Raw genomic sequence first — 27977 nt, 5'->3', positions numbered from 1 at the left:
ATAACATAACTTAAAAGACGTACATATGGATTAAATAGTCCATTTAATATATAATATATAAACTTTTTTTTAAGGTCGTCTTATCAATAATCTCTTACAAAAATAGCTCAAATAAAATAAAAAAAAGTGAATTCTCACTTTGATTATTCTCTCTAGTTCATCAATCAAACTTTTTAAAGTTTAGGCAATTAATCTCAATTGTTCTTTATCATCTATTGAGGAGTGAAATTAGAAAATCAATCTCTTGTAATTAATTTCTTTAAATATTTTAATGATGTAACTTTAATACGAAAGTTCTTAGCTAGTTGTTAAGGTGATAATATAGTCAATTAAATAATTTTCATTTAATTTTTTGTAAATGAAATTTAAAATTATTTTGACAACTTGTTTTACTCTATTTCAAACAGAGAGTAAAAATACTAGCACAGCTGCCACTATACAAATTAATTGTGACAACTTAATTCTTTTCTTTTTCTTTTACTTAAAAAGCATGAGAAAATTTACAACTCTTGTTTTGATTCCTTGATTGAAAGCTCATTCTCCACCCACGAAACATATCCTCCTCCCATGTTGCTTACATGCTTGAAACCCTGCACCATTTCATTTCATTTAGTTTTGAATAAATTTTTATATGAAATGGTTTATCGAGAAATGCATTTTATATGTGATTTAAATAGCTCATTTTAGAAATATTATGAGAATATGAATTTTTTAATTGAGATTGTATTACCTAGAAACAGTATTTTACAAAAGTAGCTCTTAGTTTTGCTACGTAAAATATAATTACAAAAAATATAATTACAAAAACTCATCTTACATACACTATTTGTATATAGTCAAATGAATAATCAGGGGCGGTTCTTAGGCTATCTTGGGTAGCCGACCACCTAGGACCCACAGAAATAAAGGGCCTTAGATATTAAATGGTGCTTTTTAAATCTGATTTTAAGCAATACTTTTTAAGTGATTTGTTTGTAAACCTATTTATATTTAAAGTAATATAATGTCACAATACATTTTGTCTTAAATCATTTTTATTGAAGTTGTTTTTTTTTATTTTTTAATATAATAGAAGACCTCAATTTAAAAGACATTGAAAAATAATTAAATAGGGCCTTTAAAATCTTTGCTACAATTCTTGAAATAAATAATATTGAAGAACCATCCACTTATATCATCACATTGAGGAATTAGAATTGGTATGAGTTATGAGTGGATCTGTTATCAAGTGATTTTAGGATGATACTCATCAAAGCTTATACGGTTATGCTCTTCTCAAGACTCTAGTAAAGGTAACATCAAATTTAACAAATAGGATGATATTTTTAAGCACATTCTTAGTTTGTATGATATTATTGGATGAATATTTGAATTTTCATTAATAGTATTATATATTATCAATATTAATTAAAGTCTATACCTCTATCGTTATCGAAATACAAAATTCAATTAAATGCGGTATAATAAACTTAGATCCAGTTTGGACCCAAATTTGATCTTCGATTCGTGGATACAGATTTGGGTTCTCCATTAAAAAAAATTTGTGTTCAAGTTTACTTGGACTCGATCCAAATCTTAAAGCGATCACTAGTCATGACCAATTTTAAAGTGATTAATTAAAGTTTTAAAGTTATCACTTACAGTTTTAAAGTTATCATCGGTATAATATTAAAATGTAATTACTTATAACCTTAAAGTAATCACTTAGAATTTTAGTGTGATTAATTAGATAAATTAGCTGATTATACGGTATTGTCTCATAGCAAGATGAACTCGTACTGATATCATCTTATAAAAAACTTGCTTAAACAAAGGCAGAAACTTACTGATTCAAGAAGATCAGTGGTTGCGTAGATAGATCTAACCCCACTTTGACATCCCTATAGAATAAATAAATTATTGAAGACAACGTGTTAGGTAACATGATTAGCTAAAATTAATTATAGTAAATACTTAATTAAGAAAATTAAATAAAAAAAAAAAAATTTGTAATCAATATTTTATTTATGGGATAAAATTGAAGGCATTTCTATGATGATATTTACCACTATGATATGATCATCTTTGTTGAAAACTAATGAAACTTGCTTTAAGAATTCAGGATTTTTCACCCTCCCTAAAGAAAATAGAAATATCGAGAAAATTATATTAAAACCGATTAAAATTATAATGTAAAAAAAAAGTTGTGAGGTCTTAACCATGCCTTGTGAGGTGATGAAGAAATAAGGAATGTTGAAACAATTGTCTACATCAACATGTCCTTTGTTAAATTCTTCCTTTGTCCTGTTGCACAATCACATTCCCCACATATTAATACTCAATTCCCCTTATTCAGTTAACTAGTTTGATCAATAGAATTCGTTGATTGTTTTGTTCGTTTTTATGCTAAAATAATTTATTTGCTTATATAAATTCTAGAATATAATATACGGGTTAAATTAATTTTATTTACATAGTATTACAAACTTAAATTTAATAAATCTAATATAATATTTATTTGGGTTTAACTATAAAATTTGGCGTGTGTCTAAAAACTTCTATCAAAATATTCATATTATGCGTATTAGTGTCAAGTTATACGTAGCCGTCGATTATCAAGCAACTTAAATTATATTCATATATTTATATATTTTCTGACTAATATGAGTTATTAGTTATTTTTTATAAAGTATGTAAAATAGTAACAATAAAAACACAAATAGAATACTATATTATTTATTACACCTTATTTAAGTTATTTCGCTCTAGGTCTGAGGCTACAAAAATGGACATACGGAATGCGTCCATATCGATAAAGAAATTAAAGAAATAAAGAAAAATAGGTGTATTTTTTAAGGTAAATTATCATTGTTACCCTGAGTTTTGACACTTTATCAATGGTACTCTTAAGTTTTTTTTATTATTAATGGTACCTTCGTATTATTGAACGTCTTACAATTGTAATCTTATTTAATTTTTTTTCGTCCGAAACTGTTCAACATTTTTTATGTTTTAAACTGAAAAATAAAAGAAAAGGTTAACAGTAACAATTTTGAACTAAAAAAAGTTAAAAAAAAGTTACGATCAAAAGACGCTAAATAATACCAAGTTACCATTGATAATAAAAAAACTTAAGGATACTATTGATAGAGTGACAAAACACAGGAAACCATTAATAATTTTCCATTTTTTAATAGGTACCTGACATCGATATAGCTATGGCCGGAGCGGAGAAGATGACTAGCAGCATGGACATCAATGGTGACGATTTGAGGTAGTTCGGATATACAAAATAAAGGGAGAAACAGAAGACAGAAAATAAAGAAACTTGAGAAATACAAAGAGGTTATTCCCATTTGGAGTACTATTTTTAGAAGAAAAAGTATACAAATATAAAATTGAAGAAGCCAACCCCATGATATAAAAAGCACAAAACGAGGTCAAATATGGAGTACTATTTTTCAGCTCAAATCAATGGGCAGATTTATGTACATGCGACTCATTTGGTGGGCATATGCAGCACATAAATTGATGTAGGCTGTTCTATGTTGGAACATGCCCGTCAGTGGGCGGAAAAAGCCTTAAAATGAAGTACTTCTTTTACTTTGTCTCTTTTGATGAATACGGGCTACGGCTCAAAAATCGAAGGATAAAAAAATACAAATTATACTTTCTCTGTTTCATATTAGTTGCAACATTGGTAAAAATTTAACTATTTATTCATCACTCTTAATTTGTGATTAATTTTTAATTTATAAGATAAAATATAGTCAAGTAGAATTTTTTTGATTTGTCTCATTGCAAAGATTATTAATATTAAATTTTTATAATTTTTTATTATACATAATTAAAAATATTAAGAATTGAATTAGTACATTGAACTGCGTGAAAAAACAAATGTTACAAATAAATTAAAACGGAAGAAATAAGTATTACAATAACAAAGAGTCTGAGTGCAACTACATAAGCTAAAAGATGCAATAAAAATCGATTTAAATTATTTAAAATGAATTATGTATAAATGTGGGATTTTTATATATATTTCAAATGAATTTTTATTATGTGAGGAGTAAAAGTTAGATTTGTGAAGTATTTTATTTTCTTTAATAAGATGGCCATGGGTGTGTATTTGGTTTGTTTTCGTGGGTATGTCAGTATGTGCATGCATATTAATTATGCGGCGATTGCCACGCCAACTTTACCAATTACCACACAAACTATTGTCTCTTTATCCTTGTTTCACGCCGTTACTCGTTAGGCAAGCAAGTTTGGCATTTTTTCAACCAATTAAAAAAAGAAAGTACCACAAGACTAGAGGGGTTTTTTTTATTAAAAAAAGGCTTGTTTTCTTATGGGGTCATTTGAAATAATGGTAATCCAAATAATACACCACAGTAAAATAAGGGGGATAAAATTTTTTAAGGTAGTAAATATGTGATTTGACATAAACGCAGAAGAAGATGAAACAAGGTGTAACAGCCACATGAAGATGGAGACAAGTTCATGGGAATAATTACTTTGGGGTGGGCTGGTAAGTACCCTTTATTTGGAGTAAAATTTATCAGACTTAATTATTTACTTGCAATCCAACCCATTTAAGTATTCCTAATAATTTATTGGGTTATTTTTTTACCCTTTAATAACTCTAATCCAGGCAGGCCCTATACATTAAGTAAAGGCTTAGGACTTCTTATCTACTAGATATATATTTTTTTATATACAAGTAGAATCTAAAATGTTGTTAGTTGATCTTATTGAATGACCTTGAATTCGCTCCTAATTACTACTATTTTCCAACAACCTAGCAGTTTAGCATTAATTTTGATATTAGATTGTTTTAAGAAAATATAATATTATCATTTTTTTATCCTTTAGATAACAAGTGGAATATTAAATGTGGCAAGGAGTACCGTTAGCAAAAAACTACAAATGTTGGGTTATTTAAAATAATCAATAGTAGAGATTATTCACAACAAATGAGCAATAAATAAGATTACATAGGGCATTTTTTTTAAAAAAATTATGTTATTTTCTTTTTTTCCTTCTAATGTCTATTAGTAACCACGAAAAAAATCGTGGTAATTTTTTTTACTATAAATATGTTCCTCTCTTCCTTGTGTTGCCAATAACAAACAAACCCTAACATTGGACTCACACACATAAATTATTTTAAGACTAAACTTATTCTTTTAACACAAAAATTTGGACGAGATGGTCTCATGAGATCGTTAATTTGGACCGGCCCAATTCGCGCGTGTAACAACATTTTAATTTTTTGTGCATTTATCAATTTTGACCTTAAAGATATCAATTTTCAAAATTGATACCTTTTAAGGTCAAAATTGATACCTTTAAGATCAAATTTGAAAAATGCCCAGAAAATTAAAAAAATAACCAAGTTGTTGCACACGCTAATTGAGCCGGTCCAAATTGACGGGTTCATTATAAGATCGTCTCATCCAAGACCAGCTCTTCTTTTAATAAATAAACCCGGTTTATTTCAAAATGTTCGCCTTCTTAGTAAATTGATACAGTAATTAGGGGTCTCGGTGGATCCCGAGTTCATGGCTCGTTGCAGTTTTACCGAGTCCGACATAGTCCTAGTATTTGAACTGGTGCAAACTTCGCATTGAAAGTGCAACGAAACCCTAATTAAATATTGAGGATTATCACCATCTGTAATTCTTCTATTTAGATGATGGATACAACCTCAAATTTACCTCTTCCTGAGGCATTCATAAAATTTCTCGAAGAAAATGGATTAGACCCATCAATTTATACCTCCACCGATACTCTCCCTCGTTATATTAGGTATTTTTTCACCCAAATCTCTCCTTTTACAATCATCTTAAACTTTAAAGCATATAACATGAGATAATTATGTTTGATTTGAACAGGTTGAAGCCTGGATGCGAGGCGGAAATTGATGAGATTGAAGCAGAACTTCAGTGCAGTTTGAATGAAGTGAGTTGGTTGCCAAATTTTTATTCAATCCCACCTCAAATTCAGATTGCCAGCTCCAAAGCTTACCAACATGGCAAGGTAATTTGAATAAGATTGCTTTTGTGCTCTTCAATTTTTTTTAATTTCCAATAGCTATTTATTCTCATTTTGAATACATTCTCGAATAAGATTTATTTGTTGTGAAGTATAATATCATAAAAATTTGTTATGAGTTGTCTGAGAAGAAAGATTTTAGGAAGCTACATTTGAATTTTCTCGGGACAATGTGTTGATGGTAGTTTGGAGTTTGGAGTTTGGACCTTAGTGTCTTGAGTTGCTATTGAATGTATGTTGAAAGTTAAATTTAGGAATTCATTTTTTTTTGCTCTATACCATACAATGCTGTATTATATCAGCGGCCTAGATACTCACATTTTGATTATAGTGTCAGTCAAAAGCTTTAGTTTTAACTTTAGATGTGTGTTTGTATAGGGTCTTCCAGACATGTATTTGGACTATTGATTTATATTCATATAAACACATTTGATAATGGTTCTCTGCTGTGATTTCTCGTCCATGAAAAGAAGAGTGTATAACTTGTAGAAAGGATAGTATATGCTTGCTGGTTAGAGGGGAGTGAAAATTATAGCAGACACAAAGCTTGTAAACTGCAAGGTAAATTGATGTTTTTCTTTTGGGGATAGGGTCGGAAGAGGAGGGGAGACATTGACTGCAACAAGATGTTGGAAACTATGGGCTATCCTTTATCCTTGCTTTGACAATGTTGAAAGTTTCGGACTTGAAAAAGTTATAGCTGGCGCCTGGTAATCAATTTGATGATATGTGAATTTGTGATGGTTTGCCATCAGTAGTGCGTATGACTGCGTCAAGATCAACTGTCCAATTGTTTTGACATACAAACTTGCTGCCTTCCCATTAACCATAGGAAATGACGAACTCAAGCCTCATGTATTTTAGGTTATGTATGTGTAGCGAACAGAATCTCTTGTCAACAAGTCGTGAACCGTTTAGACATGAGATCATCTTAGATAAACAGTCGAATGCGAAGCAAAACATGGTTATCATCGATGCACCACAAAGATGCCTTATTGTGACACACTCTACACTTCAAGATCCTTTTGTACATTGAGTGTTTATAAATAATAGTGAAATATATTCTTGCATTGGCGCATCTCTGAGGCCTAAAACTCAAGGAACGCGAAAACAGCATAATTCTTGCCTGAAAAGCATGTAATAGCATCGTAAGAGGCTATCTCAAACACAATGTCTAGAACTCGCCTCTCACCAGTTGCCCCTCTTCTAGTCTATTATGTCTTTTCCTTAATTGTTCAACAAGTATACACTTTCTTAACATGTTTCAAGTATGCTTCAGTATCTTCTATTGTCAGTAATATGTAGTTTAAATGCTGCTTTCCTTTTGCATCACTAAAATGTTCTCAATTATTGATTTTGCTCTTTTAGCTATCTTTGTTTTGTTCTGTATCCAAATTTCTAGCTTGTTTATTATCTATTGTTGGGTGATGTAGAAGCATTCAAAACCATGCTCTTTTCTTTTTTCTTTCCCTCTGTTTTTAGGTTTACGGAATTGATGCTGCGTCAGGTGCTGCTGTACATGCTCTAAACGTTGTACCAGGAGACCATGTGCTTGATCTTTGTGCTGCCCCTGGTACTCTTACTTTTCTTGTGCATAACTGCTACAGTGTGCTTTGTTGAGTATTGTTTAAAGCTACGAGTAGGCATTGGCTTTTCTTTTTACCGAGTAGCATAATAGCCATATAGTGATATAACTTGTGCATCTATTGTCAAATTTTCTGGATGTGGTACTATATGACGATTCTAGTTACATATATTACTTTATTGGTTTCTCTGTCTAGAGACACTTTTGGGATGGTGCTAATTGTTCAGTTCATATGATCTTGCTTCTATGGGTCAATTTACACTCAAGGTTTAGCATGTAATTAGAACCCCTTGTTTATGTAAAATATTTCTGGTTTTTAGATTTTTCATTTATGAGTAACTTGGTTGTAGATGCTTAATAGTATTCGGTTTCAAATTTGGAGTAGCTAACAATTGGATCTTTATATGAACTCTTTGTATGCCAGTGGGAGTGAGTTGATCAACAACTAGCCTTATTCTGACTATAGCTGTCCTAAATTTTTAGTGTCTTGAGATACCAAAAAGAAAAAATTTTCCCCATTTACTTCTAGTAGTTTGTCATGATGTTTTAAATTTATGTTCCTGTAAACATATGTTAGAAGAGTGCCACATGATTCACTTATCACCTCGCAAATCGAAAAAGCAAGTTATAGCCAATTTTGGGCTATTTGTAGGTTATTTTGAGCGATTCACTAATTTAAAAAGCGAATTCGCTCGGGAATTATGTTACATTGTGTTAGAAGGAATGCTGAAATATGTCTTTTGTGGGCAGGTGCAAAGCTTTGTATGATGTTGGATCTTCTTGGTGGTTCTGGTTCAGTTACTGGTGTTGATGTGGCCAGACATCGTCTAGCTGCTTGCAGAACAATGGTGCAGAAATATGCATTGGGTGATCATTGTCGACTCTTAGTTACTGATGGAACATCATTCTCTTTGAAACCCACCAGAGTTTATGCTGGATCTGGAACATGCAAGTTCATTTGTCTGTCATATTACTTGGTTTTCTTGATGTTACTTTCTTCGTGGGATGTTTTCTGAAATAGTTCTCTTCTGTACTCAGCTAATGAATGTACTTTGGAAAAGAAAACTGATGCATTCATGGAGTGGACTTCTAGACGACCTTGGAAGGAAAGAAAACGTGCAGCAAAAACGAGGGCAGCTACCCTATTACATATCTCAGAACCAGAACTGATATTTTATGGGAAGCATTCAGGAGTCATTGGCTGTACGAGAGATGAATTATATCACATTGCTAGTGACGAGGAGTTATCTACTTCTGGTTACGACAAGGTTATTTATCTTCCTGTTCTGGTCCCATACTCGACATACTCCTGTCTCTGATCGATTTGACTTCTTCAGCTGCTTATACATGTTCTGTGCGAAATCACAAAAATTATTTGCTATAAAGCTTACACTATGGATACATTCTTGGAGCTTTTTTCGAAGCCCTATTATATTCTCGTTCTTTGAATGTTTTTTTCTGTGTTGCCTTTTACTGTTGGGTTTGTTATTTTAAGCCCTATTATGGATTTATTCTTGGAGCCTTTTTAAGATGCATATCGCTGTCCCTCTTCCTGTACCTCTACTAACACGCTGTCTTAGGTTAGTCTGCGGACCAGCTTAAACTTACAATCACGAAGATACTTTTTAAAGCTATATTCCTATCATGAAAAGAGGTTTTTTTGTAAAAGCGTAATTGAAAAGGGGGCTTTGGCTAGCTTACCGATTCATAACAGTTTGGTGATACATTTTTTCCACTCGTACCAAAAGTTTGGAAAAATGCCCATTTGAGCCCTCAAGACTTTCTTACGAGTCTTTTATGTTAGGGCACAGTAATCAATGTCCGAGATGATGTTCTTTACAAGTTCTATTTATATCCTTTATACAATGTCCGTTTGCCTGATGTCTTTTCTTGCTTGGATGTTTGATATTATCAGTATAATTCCAATGTTGCAGTTTTTGTGTTTATGAGTAGCAAGTTTGTGCGTTTTGTGTTTGAAGGTTCTGTTTCTGTTGGTTCATGTCTTGGTTTTTCTGACATGTTATCATCAATCTTCTCATGTGTTTTCCGAACTTTGCTTCTTTCTTTTATAAGCATCTTTTCCAAATGTAAGAGAAGCCAAATCAGCTCCTTTTATTCTAAAATTTTCCATTTCTTATATCTTGCTGATTCTGTGCTTTTTCGTCATGCTAAATGCTTCTTAATTTTATCCTACCAGGTCCTTGTGGATGCAGAATGTACGCATGATGGGTCAATTAGACATGTTCAGAAATTTGAAAACTGGGGATGGCAGACACTTGAACGACGTGTGCTTGATGCAGAGAGAACTGATGACCTGACAAATCTCCAAGTAATTATTTCAAAAAATTGCTTGCAGTTTTGGTATTTTTTGAATGTTTAAGCTTAAGAATGCTTTGAATAAAAATTCTTAACTACGATCGTTTGCTCATTCTAGCCATTCTCTTGTTGCTTTTGTGTCAAGAAGTTGTCCCATTCATGACATTAAATTACGGTTAACACACGACACTCACATCTTTTGAAACGCATTCTGTCAAAAAAATTGATTCAAATTAAGCTTTTTGAAGATATGCTACTTAGGTGCCTTTGATATTAAGATTCAATTCAATAGTTGGGAGAAACATTTTTTTTAACAGTAAGTATAAGTGGTTTGAATCCGCAGGCCATGAATTACAAATGCTAGCATCTAATCATATTGGATTATTTTGTTGCACACAATTTTTCTGTTATTTCTTTCACTGCTCCTCTTTAATTTTTTGACCGCAGTTATTGCTCTTGAGACTGGTGGATGGTGGTAAAGAACTAAAGATTTTCCCTTATCATGTTCTAGCTTTAATTTATATCTGTTTCCTGGATTTTATCATGTGAAGATATATTGTTTCTATCTGTTGTTTAACACCTTCCTTTCTGCTGGTTCCAGTTTCGACTTCTGAGTAATGGTTTTCGATTGCTCAAAGCTGGGGGCTCACTTGTCTACAGCACTTGCAGGTATTCTCTTGTCCAGTGTGCTTAAAATTGACATCTCTCAGAATAACAAAATCAACAATACTCCATTATCCAAATGACGTTAAGTGGCTGTCACCTATGGTGGGGTTTAGGGAGGTCGGATATACTTAACCTAACCCTTGTTAGTGATGAAAAAGAAGTTGTTTCTGATTGACTCTTGGTAGCAAATAAGCCGTTTTACTAGTCTACTATAAACAGAAGATAGATAAAATTTTATGCTTGTGCATTTGTTACTATTACTAACGATCTCTCACGTTGATTGGTTTTGGTTCATGTACTCGACCTCATATGTGGACATAAAGCTTTTGACATTGTTGTTTTTGTGCGTTTGTATTTGATTATTTCTTTGTAATGTAGCTTGACTGTGGCCCAAAATGAAAATGTGGTGAAGAGGTTCCTTTCGGGGAATTCATCTGCCGGTAAGTATCGTAGCTTTTTCTTTCATGCATTTATTTTTATAACAAGCATGCTTTGAGACCAAATAATTGCTTGGCATGTATGTAAGTCTGAATCTGTGTAATATCAATATATTACGGCTCTTGAAAAACGATGTATATGCAAAATCTTGTTATACTTGCAGAGCTGCAAGAAATAGAGAGTTCCCACACATGGCCGTGCAACAAAGGTGGGGTTCCAAGGACCTTGAGATTTGACCCCGTAACATCCCAAACTAGCGGGTTATTCGTTGCCAAATTCACAAAATTGGCCATTTAATTAGAGGTTTATCCTGAAGGGGAAATTCAAGTACCAAAAGAGCTATTAACTTGTCTGACAAACGAACACGGAACGTTTCATGAGCAATTGTGGATATAGTACCATATATGCTACAAAAAGATCTCGAATTCTTCCACACAGCCGGAATCAACCATTTTTTCCAGAATTGATCAACCAGCAAAATTCCTTGCCAATTGAGAATTTCTTTGTGGTTTGAGTCCTTGTACTCAGAAACTTTCTGGGTAGTGTTGGCACTTTTTGGAACTATGAACTCAGATTTGGCCTCATCAGACTGTAAGAAATATGAATGAACCCCTATTGAGATGAACTTGTCGGGTCAACGTGAGAGCACTGAATATAAGAGTCTCTTTTGTGATGGATGTGTCTTGCTACCTTGACAACTTAAAAGAGTACATATTGCTAGTGGGGTTTGATTGAAAATTTGAAACGATGTCGGAGATTCGAAATGTGATGAAACCATGAGGCAGCACGCTCAACTCTGCTATGCTCAAGGAGTCCTGGATCATACAGTTGGCTAGTCCTGTGATAGTCTTTCATTCATTTTCCTTGGCGCGCTCTGACATGCTTTGTATAGGTTCTTGTAAGTTGCAATACGATATATATGCTTCCTTTATCATGGATGCTGGAAGACTCATTTCTGTACTCGGATTTGCTGATAAAATTTATAGACAAATACGTGAAGAGGAAATCGTTGTAGCTGATGTAATTTGTTGAAACAATCCTAGTTCTATTAGGGTGTGTTAACTATTAATTATTGATCAAAACTCCTTGTTACTCCACTTTTTTGTTAATGATTATCCAATAAAATGCGATTTAAAGTGACACAAAATTCAATTTGACACAACTTATAATCTACTGTACATGACTCAACCTAAAGTCGATTTGAAAATTAGTTTTGGCAAAACAAATCCACTTGAATGATCGATCCAGTCAACCTAACTTGAGATCTAAGCCAAACAAAAACAAATTGATAAGGTTTACTCGAGACTCAATGTAATTCAATGTTTGTAAGATATCCAGACTAGGTGTACACAAATTTGATCGTATATGAATAAACTTGACCATATTAACCTGAACAGTGAGACACGAGTAGTAAGACAGGGACAGGCGATGAGCGAGAGACGCGAGTGAGAGGCGACTACAGATGCTAGCGATGAGTTTGTGGGGCTGTGGGTCGTCCGATTGAGAGGCGACTACAGATGCTAGCGATGAGTTTGTGGGGCTGTGGGTCGTCCGATCGAGGGTGGGTAATGGCGATATTGATTGTGGGTGGGTTAGGGTATACAATGGGTAATGGTATTTCTGAGACGGGAAGGAAAAGACACGATTTATCTTCTTTTTTTTTGTTTTCACTTTTTAAGTGTTTAGCAGCATGTGCCATCATGGGTTCTCATATAAGTCCGCATATATTCAAGATTAATTTTCATTTATTCTCTAGAAGTTAATTCTTACATCAATTGGTATAAAATTTGAATTCAATTCTTAAACTCTACCCAGGCCGTGTATATACTTTTTAAAAAAAATTCCCATTTTCTCTTAGGTACGTTTAGCACGTTTTTTGATCTACTGTCACAAGCTTAACCTAATTCTCCCTGAGTTTGTAAGTTGTAACAAACGTTTAAAATTCATCAGAGTGAAAACCCTAAAACATTGAATTATAATCACGATAACCGAACTTGACAAGCCATAAATCCTTATCAATGGAAGAGAACAAGGAGCAAAATCCCAAGCCTTCCAAATTACGATGGAAAATTCTTCGGCAGGCTGTTCTTTCTGCTCCTAGTTCGAATTCCGAATCACAGGAAATCATCAATCAAATATCCAGAAAAGGAAAAGGAAATCAGAGCTTTGATTTGATCCCATGTCATCTTCACCCAATTTCTTCAGAGGATTCTAGAAGAGATGTTTGTTATTCTTACTCTTTACCCACTTCAATTTATCCTAATCTCTGTTTATTGTAAGTTTTTTGTTCTTACGCCCATTTCCATTTTCTTCATCAGTTCATTGTATCGCACTAATATTCTGCTTGGGTTGCTACTATTATTGTTATTATTTTTAGTAGAAATCCCATGTGGTTTCATGGTTGTTTATTTGAGATGATACAATCTGAATGCTGTTTGGTGCTACTCAATTGTTGAAAATTTGGCTTGTTTGTATGAGTTTTGCAATCACAGGACTAAACCCATTAATATATCATTGATTATTTTCGCTGAGGTACTCATGTACAAGTTGTCTAAGATACAATTGTACCCTGAAAAAATAAATGCATTGGTTGGTTTACTTGCAATTCTACTAGAAAACAAACATAAAATGGTCAGTACTCAGTACCATGCTGATGTATTTCCAATGGAGCCAAAACAGTGGCGGAACTTGGACAAAATTTTAGCGGGGGCGGAGTTAGCATTATACATCTGTACGTTTTTTACTTGGTTTTTCCGCCAAGTTTTAGATTATGTTCTATGCATATAAGAAGATCAGGAATTATAACATGTTTTAAGTATATAAATAAAGTGAAGCATATCACATACTAGAAGCTCTCCTGACTCCTTAATGATGGAAATTTACATTACCATTAACTCTACTTAAAAATACTAGACTTAATATAATCTACCCAACACTTCTACTATATCTTAGAATCTCTAGTCAAAGTAGTCATCACATGGTAGACAAATACAGTAATAGAGTACACTACTCCTTTTCAGGCAAATACTATAGATGTGAGAAGAAGTATGATAGAGCTGACATTTGTCTGTGTTCAGCATACCCATTACGTTCTGGTGTATGAGATTTAGTTAAATCTAATAGGGAATTTAAAGTAAAAGTAGAAACATCAAATGCAATTTGTGACTTTTATTAACTTGGTAGGAATTACATGGGGTCGTAAAAGATGAAGTATTAGGGAAAACACCTAAGAATTTGGAAATTAAATTAAATACTTTTATAGATGGATGACCAAAACGATGATGCCAAGTAGAGCAGAGACACTTGGAGGAGATGTCTGAATAGAATGTTGGTGAGAATAAGGGGCAAGTATATACTCCATGATCAGCTTGACATAATTGCTCATAAGGCCCTTGATAATAAAAAAGTCAAGAAATAAGAGATCTGAAGATTAATGTCAAGACATAAACGAGATAAAGATATAATGTAACGGGAAATTTTTAGGAACATACAGTTTATTAGACAAAAGAACAATGAAATTAGAAAGGGTGAGAGTCATACAACCAATATGAGTAAATTGTAGAGAAGTACCATCACCGGTAATGAGCTCTTCATTACCATTGTAAGGAGCATGAAGAGAAAGGGCGGTGAGATCATTAATCACATGATGAGAAGCACTACTATCTAATAACCAGGAAGAATCAATGGCAGGGAGAATGGTGGAAAAGTAGCCATGGTAATGATGTTAGAGGAAGGAGTTAAAGCTGTTTGATTATTGGCCATTATAACACAACAATGAGAAAGAGAGAGGATCGTGAAAAATCTGATATCATATAAAAGAATATAAGAAGATTTCAAAATATAGAAAATAGTTATATTTTTATTGATTCAAAACCACTATATATATAGCTATAGAAGCCTAACCATATGCGTAGACTATGCTAATAACTATACAAAAATAGAATTAGTCAAAACATGAGGTACAATGATGAACTCCTAAATACAAGGCTAAAAGGAAGTACACTAATTAACTTAATACAATTGAATTGTAATATAAAAATATATATTTACTTAATATGTCTTCCTTCAGACAAACTATTCTTCCGTCTTTTTCGAACTAAGAAGTAGATCAATACTTTTATCAATTCTTTCTTCATGATAGAAAATTTCAAGCCAAACTTGTTTTTCTCAAGCTCTATGACAATGAAGAACATGTTATAGAGTAAATATAAATGTTTTGATTTCTCCAAAACCTTAAACCTTCACTTCTCATTTCTGCATTCAAGATCTCATATTTGTTTGGATACAACCACAATGAAATTAATAGGGATGACTAAAAACATCCGAGGATATCAAAGATATGCAACAAAATTACATATTTTCTATCGAACAATTCCGTGTTTTTACAATTCCATCAGATCGGTCATTTGAGTTTTCCTAAACCCTCCTTAATTTCAATATTCCTTACTATTTAATTAGAGTTAGGAATTAGAGTTTTTGTATATAATTGATTGTTTATTATATGGTTTTGATTGCTTAATGTTAATAAGATGAAAAACAATAAATAGTTTGAAACAAACATTTAGCCTTCAATTGTGTATATGAATAAGCCCATCTACCCATCTAGAAACGCCTTTAATGAAAGTATGAAATCAACATCAATTTTTTTTCTCCAAACTTCTTGTGCTTTTCAAGATTTTTCTAGAGGTCAAAAGATGAATTTGTTTAGTTATTAAATATATTTGATTTTTTATAAATGTTTTTTTTTTAATTCTGTTTTAGACATTTTTGGAATATATTGTATTTGGACTAATAAGATATAATGTAAAACCAAAAGTTTTGTCAATTAGAAAAGATTTTTGGCAAAAATCTCGGGTGACAAAGCCGCCTCCCGCCCTCTTGTATGTTTCATACCTGGAGCCAAATATTCGTAGTTCTTTGATTTTAGATTATGATATACTAGGCTAAAATTACTTACTAACCATTTGTGATTCTTGCATATGTAAAGTTGCGGATGTTGTATGCAATCACGGGTAAGCTAAAACTTGCTTCTTTCTTATTTCAAGGGTAGACTGCATACATCCCACTCCTACCTCTCCTAAGAGGGTGTCACTTTGGTGACATTGGGGCAATGTAACATTATTTTTATTGGTAGTAGTCAGACTGCTTATTAGCCATGACTTGCGACTCACATTTCATGGGGCAAATTACGCCATGTAAGTAGTTGCATTTTCCCTCTTAGTGCTGTTGCGTGTTGTGGCCTATTTTAATTGTAAAATGCAATATTTACCATGACTTTTTTCCATCTTGTAACTGTTTTGTGTGAGAAGCTCATGCTCTACCAAAATTGACGTTGCTTATTACTGTAGATGGCTAGTTTTTCTTTGTGACCTTTTCTGAATTATTTTCTCTCAATTACGGATGAATTTTCTCTGAGCATTTTAAGGTAGTCTATTATAATCCAAAACCAGAATTATAAATCTATGACCCCATCAAAGTAAGGGTCATTGTTAGAAGAGAGTTGTATGAAATTCTATAAAACTTGAATATCGGATTTAAAATAAAGATGGCCTTGTTATTTGACACATATTAGAGTTGACAACTTACGAAATACTGTTGTCAACCTGAGCGGTTCTGATTATCATTTGCTGTTATTCCGTATACAAACTTTGGGCTCTTTGAGCATGAAACCTGTTTATTTTGAGTTGGCAGTCAAAGGAGAGACAACAGTGCTAGTATCAATGATTTTGAAATCTGCAACAAGTACGAGATTGACAACACTGGCCTTGTGTGTAAGTCGCCATACTCATTCATGGTAGTGTTTGTTCTTTGCTCAAGTTTATTTACCTTCTACAGAAAGCTTGAATCTTTAAGGTGTTGTTCTAATAGCAGACCTCATATATGTGGTGGGCATATGCTTTCATTTGTTGATTTATTTGTCTTCTATTAAAAGATGAGTGAGTGAAGAAATATTTTATTAATTATGGATTCATCTGAGTTGATTAGGTCTTCCGGGTTTACCTAATTTTGGTTGAGACTATCTTGTACTTATTCACTGTGAAAATTAACCTGGAAAGATGGTAAGATGTCACACATAAACTAGTAAAAGTTGTTCCATTCTCACTAAACATTGAGAATGTCTTATATAAGACTTTCCCTTTCTGAGCATATGACAAAGCAACACTTTCTGAGCATAGGCATGTATGAGATTCCTTCGGCTTTATAATTAATTCTAGAACTTTTGGGCAATTTGTCAATTTATTGTAGATTGTATAAATATTCCTGCTACTGGTTTTCACTTACTCAAAGACAATAAGTGCTTTCATGATAACGAACAATAACATAAAGAATGTAAGCCAGTTTTAACCTTGTAAGCCTAAAAGTCTAAAACTTTCGGAACATATCTTGCTACCAATTATCTCTGTCTGTTTGTATTTTATGAAATTTGGTCTTTCTTTATACATCCACAATAATGTTTGTAGTTTATGAAATAAGATTGTTTTTATCGTACTAGCATGATTAATATTTGACTTCAGGTAATCATGTTATTTTTGTATCTTTCAATGTTCTTCAGGTCCGTGGCCTTCAGAGGAGGTCCTTTCATATTATTGCTTGTCTCACGCAGACATGTTCAGGTATCGAATTAATTCTTTTCCTTCATTTAGTGGCTGCTGTGGAGATGGTAAATTCTTGTGCACCTTAAATATGCATTTTGGTGACAATGTAAACCATTTTCTTTTGTTCATTTCAGGTCTAAAACAGTTATTGAGTTAGGTGCAGGATATGGATTAGCAGGCTTAGTTATTGCTGCTGTCTCTGAGGCTTCTGAAGTTGTGGTGTCAGATGGAAATCCACAAGTAGTTGAATGTATCCTTTTAATGAACTTATCCATGAGCACGGGCTGTTACTTGTTCTTTATTGCCAGTACGATCATTAATAGAGTTTGTCAGTTTTGTCTATTTTTTTCATAAACCATAAGATGAGATTTGGATTCATTGAGCATGAAATTGATTTTAAAACTCACATGATCACATCTATGCACTTTGATAATTTTTTTGAATAGTTTCAATTCAATGTTAATATTCTGGGAGAAGATTCTCTTTCATTCTAGTCTGAGGCTGTTCTGATGAAGAAAATGAAAGAGGTAACGATGAAGTGGATGCCCTCAACATAGACAGGTTGAGCGGGTTTGGGTTCGGTCATTTTGGGTCGGGTCAATTTTAGGTCGGGTTTGGTTTTATCCAACCGGCCAATGAGCTTTGAAAAAATTTATTGTCATTAAATTTTCCTGAAAAAAGTATATAATAATGTTTTTTGTTTTATAAAAGACATACGTCTTAGAAAAGAATCGATTTAAGGCTAAAACAAAGAAAAGTTCACTCAAAAATAGTGGGTCTGGAGTAGAAATGATGATGTCGAATTGAAAACGGGTAAAAATGGTCGGGTTTGGGTTTGACCCAATTTTTCGGGTATTTTTGGGTCGGGTCATTTTTGGGTCCTGGGTCATAATTTCTGGGTTATAACCCACTAATTTCCGGGTCAATTTTGGGTTGGGTCAAATTTTGACTGGTCTATTTCTACATATGCATGCATCTCTTGGCATTGAAACGGTGCATATAGTTGAAGCAGTATCAAAACCTTGATAGGACCCTTTTTATTGGTGCCGGTGAATGTTTATGCCATTATGCTGATGGCTTGATGTTTTGGATTAAAATTTAAGATGTTTCATCCGTGTTGTTGTTTAGAATATTTTTTTTAAAATGGAATGTTTTAGTTCTTCACCATTCTAGTTCTGCAGTTGGTTTAAGATAATTATATGGGATGGGAGTGAGGTGATAGATTGCTCCTCTATAAATCAGAAGTTAATTTTTCTAAAATAACTTGTTGCATTTGTTGTGTTTTTTTGCTTAATATCAATTGTGTGTGGAAGGTGGTCAAAATATTAGATATAAAACATCAATGCCACAAAATTACAATTTTTAGAAAGAAAAATTCTCTCTGGGTTAATCTTTGTTTTTAGGCACTTTTCATGGATGGAATCTGGAGAATTTAATTAACGTTTTCATGGATGCCTTTTTGGATACTTTGTTTTAAGTTTCCTACAACTATGGAGGTCGCAATTTGTAGTGAATTATGTTCAACTTTCCTGATGCGCCAATCTTCGCTCGTTCTGTATGTTGCACTACTGGTAAGGAAGTCGAAGGGCTGAGATTGTGGATATTTCGAAATAATTCAAAGGAGGTCAAGGATATCTGGAATGGATGGGGTTCATACTATATTGTAGATATGAAGAAAATGCGTTTCAGAATTATTGAGGAAAAGGATCTTTGTATACCACACTAGATCAGTCCTTAATTCATGTAGCTAATCCCTTGTTTTGGGATGGTTTGATTGGGAGTTTGGCATTGTTGTATAAAACTGAACCATCTAGCTAATACTAATCAATTAGTAACTTTGTAATGATTGGCTATGCTCTATTTTTAGGTTCAGTCTCCTACCCTACCAACATATAATTTCTTTATAAAATACTTGTTCCTGCTATATGACTTGAATGGTGTGTTAACTAAGTTTGTCATAAGTATTACATCTGGAAGTCTTAACAAGCAGATATTCAGCGAAGTATCATTGCCAATCCTGGAGCTTTTGGGGATACTATGGTGAAGTCCAAATTATTGCACTGGAATCAAGAAGAGATTGTGACATTATCCCATAAATTTGACGTGATTGTTGCGAGTGATTGGTATATGTTCTTGCCTGCTTTCATTTAGTGGTGCACTGATATTATTTCTATGCCATATATGAGGTGCCTGTATCGTTATCTGTGATGAAGTAGGACTTTGGTATGGGTCTGTCAACAAAATAGTTGGATAAAGTTGGATAAAATTCCACATCTTTTACTGGGTAGTGTATATATATATATATATATTCCCTTGCAGCCTTGAAGTCTGTACATTAATGGCATTTAGCAGATCAAGAGCAAAAGTCAGTCCACTAGTGGCAAGTTGTAGAAAAATAGTTTGGAATCCTGGTTTAATTTTCGCTTCGCGAGAAATATGTTTTACTTGTAAGTTTGAAGTATTGGTGGATTTAGAAAATTATTGAAGTGGGGCTAAACTGATATTGTACTTTTAATGAACTTTCGTCAATTTTAAACAAAATTATGGTAAAGTCCGAACATTTTTAGGAAAAATTTGTAATATACAATTCCAAGCGGGGTCAAATGATCCCATAATGATGTATGTGGCTTCACCACATTTTGAATTAGGTTGCAAATAATTTGGCTGATTAAATGCTTCTTTTTTGGCTTATACGGTTAGTTAAAATTTTCTTGCCAGTATGCTCCTCATCATCGTAGAATAGCAATCTAGATATTTACATTGGCATGAATCTGTAATCTGTATTTTTCCCTGTACGGCGTACAGTGGTAAGATTTTTTTTGTTGTCATGGCAGTACGTTCTTCAAGGAATTTCATAAAGGCCTAGTTCGAACTGTGAAATTGTTGTTGAAAGATTCAGGCACTTCTGAAGCTATATTTTTCAGCCCCAAAAGGGGGGACTCATTGGACAAATTTCTGGTTGAAATAGAGAAAAGTGGCTTGCATTACTGCATAACAGAAAAATATGACGAGAGAGTTTGGAAGCGTCACCAAGAACTTATGAAGGACCATCAATCCTGGCCAAACTACGAGGCAGACCACTGCTACCCCTTGTTGCTAAAAATTTCACGGTGACGTATCGGTACCATTCTTGATGGATCAAAGCGTACGTTCTCTTCTCCTTGTTCACAATGTAGTAAATTTTCTGTTGCATAGGCTCGTTGGTATTGTCCGTTGTGATCTTTTCCTCGGGAGTTGGCCTTTGTGGCAGTAGTGCTAGTAAGTGATTTCTATTAAAACCAGTCTCAACTCTCAAGTGTGACTGAGCTTTAGAAATTAAGTATGAGTAACTCTGGCTGTCTGTTTTAGCTGTGGTCCTTAGCATCTCTCATTCATATCATACACCACTAAGTATTCAAGGCTGTCTCAGAATACCATCCTAAAGCATGAGCAATCATCAGCTTTTTCATCTGCCTTTCCATTAAAATATTGTGATACCCTGAAAACTTTTGACTTCCTGGAATATTCCTCATCTTTAACATAAAATTTTAAGGCCAGAATCCTTTACATATGTCCGTCCATTAAGAGAAAAGTGATCCTCCACAAATATAATGTTAGAGGAATATAGGAAAAAGAATTTAAGTGGCATTTACCGTCAGGATTTTCTTTAATTTTACCGAAATTTCATTTAAACCCACCTGATCTGGTCCCTGTGCTGTATTTCTATCACTACTGTAATATTAATCTTTTCTCAAAAGTATGTAATTTGCAAGATTCTTTGTTTTTTTTATATCTATATATCTGAATGAACTGAAGAAAAATACAGTGAGAATGGGTACTTCCCCAACCTTGAAAAGGAAGTTGAATTTGAAGAATCTCGTCGACTTCTTTTTTCGTTCTTAGGAAAAGTTTTAGGCTTTTGATTCCCTCTTTTTAGCTATCAATGTTGGTGGTGTCTACTGTCTACATGCGTATCAAGTTTGTAAAGAACGGGTTCAGTTCATTCAGCTAAATGAGCATCTTTCTAAGGAAGCTTTGTAAGCAATTTGGAGTCATATTGTTTCCACTCCCACCCTTTTTATCATTCCACTCTTTTAGCAAATGATAGGTTTCTTTTTTGACTCTTTTTTCTTTACCCCTTCTGCTTTTCAATCATCCATCAAGACAGCTACATAATCTATCCTTGTAATCATCGTTGTTGCGTGCACCCTTCAATGCATATCGGTGTCTACCAATCTTCTACTGTGTATCTTGTTTTAAACTCCTTCCGCACTTTCTCTGTTCATATTTGAGTAATTTGAATGAAGTAATAGGGTCTATGTAGGATGGACTAAAAATGAGGCCCTTATGTTACATAACGGTCCGCTTTATATCGGATTTTGAGCTTACCGAACCACAAAATCCCGTCACGTATCCTGTAATTTAAAATCATAGAGTAAGAACCATTATAAGTTGATATTAATACCGGCTAATTACTAATATTAGGTTCTAAAAAGTGTATTGTAAGATTTAATTTAAAAATATATCTAAAATACTTGTAAAATTATTTTTTTAAGTCTCAATTCACATTGCATTTTCCCCGAAACGAGTAATAGCACCACAAGGTGCTACGTCCTCGACATGATGACTGTTATCGTGACTGACATTTGCCATTTTTTTTCTCTAGGCTATGTAGTGCTTATTCTGTTTGAACATTATATCTTTCCTGCGAGCATAATTTTAACAGAAACAGGATAGATATAGCTAGTTAGGAACACCATTTCATCTCAAGAGGTTTCCTATCAAATACATCCCATATCCCCTTACGAAAACACAAAAACGCTCCCATCTATGTCGAGAAAGCATCAGAAACCTCCCCCTAAATGAAACAATTTCCTGATCGCTGAGTCGGGTTTATCCCTTAATTGCTTTGTAAGATTTTCCAAAAGAGAATAAAGTTAAGCCAGCCTATAAAGGCGAAATATAACACCAACAGTACAGTTATATAAATTAAGTGCATTAATTCAATAATACTCCTAACTATATATGATTGACTTGAATGTTAAGGACATATTGCCTTTTATGATGAATCAAAAGCAAAGTGCTTCTGGGTTGTGCTTATTTCAGCTTATTTGGCAGGAAATGACATTTTTTCCGATCATGGTCCATGGACGACGATTATTGGAGGAATTTAAGTTGGGCAGTCAGGGTGCTTGGAGACTTTCCAGCAGATAAGAGTTGTCTGCCTCAAAAAGAACGGTCATTGGTAATTAGCCAAAGATATTAAGCCATTAATCTTTATGAATGGAGCATTATTGCCTAATTTTTACTGTAATTGGATGGAATTAGATTCTTTGTAATGAAAGCAACAAGGATACAAAAAATTCTTTTTTTTTTTTATTGTGATTTTGACATTTTACCTCTCATTCTGTGTTTCTCTATTTCCCCTTCGTTCTTGGTGATTTTATACTTCTTTGGAGTGAATGCAACATACGCCGTGTCTGACCCGGCCCGACCTAACTTCATACAAATATATCGAGATAAATTTTTTATTTTTATTTATGAGTCGACTTGATTAGATCTGTTGATCTGCAAGTTTGGGGCTTGTTCTCATAAATTGATTTGGTTTAGTCTAGCTTATAATCTTAACGCCCCGTTTGTTAGGTAGTAATAAACGGTGGTAATAGTTAAGAAAAATTAGTATGGTTGAAAAATCTCTTTCGTATCTTGATGGTCATGCTTATCCAAGTTTAATTATCTCATTTTTATCATAAAATTCATTCTAATGCATTACTATTGGGAGATGTGGTATTAGGTGATAATGGAAATTTGTAAACAAAAAATTTTCTTGTGATCAAAGTTTCATTATCATGGGAATAATATAGAACTTTTGATGAAATTTTACAATTATAAATTATTTTCATCACCACCATTTAATACCACTAACCAAATGGGTTTTCACTTAAAGTAATACTTTCAAACTTAAAAGTAATACTTTCAAGCATTAATTCTTGTGAGGGATCATTTATTTGATGAGACACATGATCTCAAACTAATGAGATTATAAGCTAATAGTTTATATTAGGAGTATTTGTTTTATTCAACTCATATACGAGAAGCGTTTCAGAGTAAGACCGATTTATTTATGAATATTGTTATGATTGGTATGACTTGAGTGCACATTTGGTGTGTGCATTCATATGGTGACTCTTGGGATGGAATTCCATAAGTTTGTCATGAATGTGTGTATTAAGATGAGTCTTAATATTTGTGGTTTATGATGATGATTAAGGTATGAATTAATGAGTTAATCAAGGGAGTTATGGGACTTAATGAAGAAGTTCAAAGGTTTAATTCAAGATGCTCAACTATGCAAGTCGAGCAATACTGTCAGAAGCCCTCTGAAGTGCCGCTCGACTAGCTCGCTCGACTGAGCGAGTTTCAGAATGGGTCGAGCGAGCAGACAGAATGCAACCAAAAACTTCCTGTAGTCCGCTCGACCAGGCCGCTCGACCGAGCGAGCCTCTGCTTTGGTCGAGCGATGTCTCTGATGCTCCTAGGATGCTGTTTTTGACTTTTCAAGTTCTTGGGGATGTTTCATTATCATTTATTCATAACTTTAATATACTTAATGTTACTTAGTGTGATCTTATTAAGAGAGCTCTCATTCACATTGTAAACATCCACAAAATATACCCCAAGCCAAACACTAGCCTATATCTCTTCTCTATTGTAATTCTCCATATTTGAGAGTTCTTTGAACTCCTTTGATAATATAAGAGATACTACACACCGGTGGACGTAGCCTAAGTTGGGTGAACCTCGTTAAATTTTTGTGTCGTTTTATTGCTTTACTTTCTCCTACAAATATCGATATCATTGATAGCGTAATTTGTTTGTCACTAAACTTCATACATTCGATCTTGGCAATATTAGAGTTTGAAACACATTGTTCGAACTCTAATACATCATCGTTTTCAAATATGAATTATTTGAGTTTTAAATTATTATTTTTTTAATGTAATAAGTTTGAAATAATTATTAAAATCATGTTAACATTTCTAAGAGCTGTAAACATTTTGTTTTAACTATTATAAATGCCATGAACGAACTAGATAAAGAAATAACTTTTTTGCATATTTTATTTTATCAATGGAAAAAAACGATAATCAATGTAAATTAATTATCCTTAATTTATTAGTATAATAGTACGCTCTACATTTTGCATCTACCTATATATTTACAAATCTGTTAAAAATAATAACTCTATATTTAATAAAAAAATCATGTAAAATGATTAAAGATTGGGCAAGAGAAAGTTCAAGTCTCCTTTCTATCATTGATCAAAATTACACATAAAAGTTACAAAAAAAATGAATCATACATATCTAAAAATTGATCTATCTTTTCTTTTAACATCCTCACTTTTCTTCTTCCTAAAGAATCTCATCTTGGACAAATCAATAGGTAGTAAAATGGGATCTACTTTAACTTTCTAATAACACAAAACTAAATATAAAAAAAAAAAACTTTTTTACAAGCTAAACCTAAATATATTTTACAAAAAAGCTTTAAAAAATTTGAATTCTTACTCTAATTTAATCTCTATTCTTCAACTAAAATCACCATATCTTTTTGTGTCCCCATGAAAAATACCATCGTGTTAAAACAACCTTTTAATAACGTTTTAATGAACAGATATCTCTGTTCGTCTGAATTTGCTGCATAACATTAAAAAACTCTTGTTTTAATTTACGTTACGTAGCAAATTTAAATGAACGGAGAAATAAATGAATAACGATCTTGTCTTTTTTAGCTCTTTAAATAAAGAGATTAAATTTTGAATATAGATGTAGCCAATGATATGAAGACAATGAAGAGGAATGTGAATTGTATGGCAAAAGAAGGATGTCTTGTATTTGCTCCAGATGAAAAGCTGGAGAACCATGACCCATCTGCCATTAGTGATCCTGCACCCGAACCCGTACCCGTAACCGGCCCGGATTCACCTGTTGCTCCAATCTTGGGAGTTGTTGGAGTATCCATTGACGATTTTTGACTGCATTAATAACAAAAGAATTTATTACACTTTTTTCATACAAATTATTTATCGTGTACATATAAGTATTTTACTATTTATCATATCAAATTAAAATTATATAAGATGCAATTATAGTTAACAACCCACTATCTCACACAAGTCGTTAAAGTAAGGAAAATAACAGATAAACTAGATTCGTACCCGTCCAAGGAGAGGTCAAAGAATATATTTTTTTACTGAAAAGCAAAAGTATACCAATGTAGAGGACACCATACCTACCATTTGAGCATTTATCATATCAAAAAGCCAATTTTTCAGAAATGGCAAAGGTAAATTTACATGAATATATTAGTTCAGCTATTCTATCCGAATTTAAGTCTGCCTGGATCATAATTAGAATCATTTAAAATCTCAATAATATTAAATTGCATTGTATAGCATATAATATAGAAAAATAACATTCGAATTAATTTTAGACTCTTGTAAAAATAAATATTTTGCTCATTCCACATCAGTATTGTGAATTCGCCACCAAATTAATATTCTCTACTTTATCTTTGTTCATTTATTTTTAATGAAAATTAAAATTCAACCATACCCTCTCTACCTTTATAAATTTACAATTATAAAGCAAATTCACAAGAATATAACTAAACAACTAGACAAAGACACCAAAACCATAACAACCAACTAACATCATTGAATTTGAAGTAATAACGATAGATAAACATATGGATAGATAGAAAAATAAGAATTAATGATAGGAAAATAATTAATTGGGCACATACCTTGGCAAAGAGGGACAGAACGTTATGGTATAATCCCCACCACTACACGTAAATGTACTACTTGCATCATCATATGCGTAACTATATGCTCTCGGACACGCGCTCTTAAACAACGCCGAATACCCTGTTGGCTTACACTTATCCGGTGTCCCATATTCTCCACTACAACAATATTCCGGATTTCCGAACGCTTCACACGCGCTTTTACACGCGCCACCACCTTCCACCGACAATTCGCTCGGACACTTTCGGTTAAGATCCGCCACACACCCTGTGGTGGCGCAACCGCCCGTTCCGCCGCTTGCCTCCACAATCATCTGAATGTTGTAACCGTCGACAAGGCTTACGTCGTAAAAGTCTTGCCCGTCGCTTCCGTTTAAGGTGAACTCTGCTAAGGTAGCTGGTGGGGTGGCACCGTTACCGTTGCATTGCATGGTACCAGAGCCGCAATCTCCTGTAGCGCAGGTGCCTTGACCTGCGCTATCGAAATTGCAGCCTGTTCTGCCCCAAAATCGACCTGACCAACCGGCTGGAGCCGAGAAGGTTTGAGTTCCGCCTTGTGGGAGCTCAAACCCTGTGCTATCTAGTTTTGGACTGCTAGCACCCGCTAGTATCCCAGGCCAAACTTTATAGTCACAGTTATTTACGAATGTAAAAGTTGTGCATGACACATGAGAACAACTGGAAACATACAATACTAACATTATCATTATCATTGGCATTGTTCTATAATAATAAAGCTTGAATGAATTCATCATTTTATTATAATTATGTTGAAAGAACAAATAAAAGGAATGACAATATGAAGCTACAGATAAAAGGGAAGTGTATAAGGAAATGAAAGAGGGGAGTCTTGATGATAAAGAGGTTGGCATCAATTTATATATATAGAGAGAGGTTTGAGCTTACAGACCGACTCATGTGGACCTGCACCGCCCTATCAAAATCTGATTTTTTTTTCTAAATTAAATTATTTTTATAATGAAAATAAAGCTTTATTTAGAAGAATATTTATAATGTTATAGGAGACTGGTATAGTACTCGTATTTTTTTATTTAAATAAGCAATGTCAAAGTTATGTAATGTATACTTTTTCGATTTTGCTCCAACAGGAAATCGAATTAAGGTTTTTTTTTTATGTTGTATAATAAAATAAAAATACTTCATAACTTCCCATAAAAAATATTTATGGGAATTAAGCAAAATAGAATCTCTTAGGAAGTTGCTATATTATTTTATTAAATAATAACTAATACATAAAAAGTAGAGTTCATAAATATTAAAAAATATTAAAAAAAAATTAGTGTAAAACAAAATGAGGATCACAACTAATATAAATTTTTTATTTATAAAGTTAGTAGAAAACATGTGCAGATCATAAGGATAAATAACTGTAAATAATTCAAACTTCCGTTGATTTTTCTACAGCAATACCCGCTTTTGATTAACTATGACTAATACTAATTTAGGGGTGCATTTTCTTTGAATAATACCAATTTTTGTTTATAGGATATATTTGACAAAAAACAAAGGTAAAATTAATAATTAAAAAA

The 27977-nt window shown here is 33.1% G+C and overlaps 4 protein-coding genes across 5 annotated transcripts; 2 read left to right on the top strand and 2 right to left on the bottom strand.

Annotated features, from left to right (window-relative positions):
* Window positions 1-376: 376 nt before the first annotated feature.
* LOC130823832 (thiosulfate sulfurtransferase 18) lies at window positions 377-3381 on the bottom strand. Its single transcript, XM_057688627.1, has 5 exons — window positions 3181-3381; window positions 2204-2283; window positions 2046-2116; window positions 1827-1880; window positions 377-590 (listed from the first exon to the last, which is right to left on the bottom strand). The coding sequence occupies exons 1-5, from the start codon at window positions 3333-3335 to the stop codon at window positions 501-503; spliced, it is 450 nt and encodes a 149-aa protein (XP_057544610.1). The 5' UTR covers window positions 3336-3381; the 3' UTR covers window positions 377-500.
* A 2119-nt stretch (window positions 3382-5500) lies between these two features.
* LOC130823965 (uncharacterized) lies at window positions 5501-12393 on the top strand. 2 transcript variants are annotated; one of them, XM_057688806.1, is made up of 9 exons: window positions 5501-5790; window positions 5877-6021; window positions 7519-7609; window positions 8372-8581; window positions 8660-8889; window positions 9819-9950; window positions 10539-10606; window positions 10982-11043; window positions 11205-12393. In XM_057688806.1, the coding sequence occupies exons 1-9, from the start codon at window positions 5675-5677 to the stop codon at window positions 11336-11338; spliced, it is 1188 nt and encodes a 395-aa protein (XP_057544789.1). In that variant the 5' UTR covers window positions 5501-5674; the 3' UTR covers window positions 11339-12393. The 2 variants fall into 2 exon arrangements, with proteins under 2 accessions (XP_057544789.1, XP_057544790.1); XM_057688807.1 differs by having other exon boundaries at window positions 5503-5790; window positions 8372-8569; window positions 11205-12382.
* Window positions 12394-12915: 522 nt separating this feature from the next.
* LOC130824543 (calmodulin-lysine N-methyltransferase) lies at window positions 12916-23343 on the top strand. Its single transcript, XM_057689598.1, has 7 exons — window positions 12916-13316; window positions 16733-16812; window positions 17595-17655; window positions 17772-17887; window positions 19628-19760; window positions 20472-20782; window positions 22735-23343. Exons 1-6 carry the CDS (start codon window positions 13060-13062, stop codon window positions 20749-20751), a joined length of 927 nt encoding a protein of 308 aa, XP_057545581.1. The 5' UTR covers window positions 12916-13059; the 3' UTR covers window positions 20752-20782; window positions 22735-23343.
* A 1556-nt stretch (window positions 23344-24899) lies between these two features.
* Window positions 24900-27368, bottom strand: LOC130824542 (thaumatin-like protein 1). The gene is made up of 2 exons (XM_057689597.1): window positions 26425-27368; window positions 24900-25654 (listed from the first exon to the last, which is right to left on the bottom strand). The coding sequence occupies exons 1-2, from the start codon at window positions 27297-27299 to the stop codon at window positions 25429-25431; spliced, it is 1101 nt and encodes a 366-aa protein (XP_057545580.1). The 5' UTR covers window positions 27300-27368; the 3' UTR covers window positions 24900-25428.
* Window positions 27369-27977: the final 609 nt, after the last annotated feature.

This window comes from Amaranthus tricolor, chromosome 9 (genome assembly GCF_026212465.1).
Source record: "Amaranthus tricolor cultivar Red isolate AtriRed21 chromosome 9, ASM2621246v1, whole genome shotgun sequence".
Taxonomy (NCBI): domain Eukaryota; kingdom Viridiplantae; phylum Streptophyta; class Magnoliopsida; order Caryophyllales; family Amaranthaceae; genus Amaranthus; species Amaranthus tricolor.
Note: the sequence above shows the minus strand (reverse complement) of the source record. Positions and strands in the feature narration are given on the sequence as shown.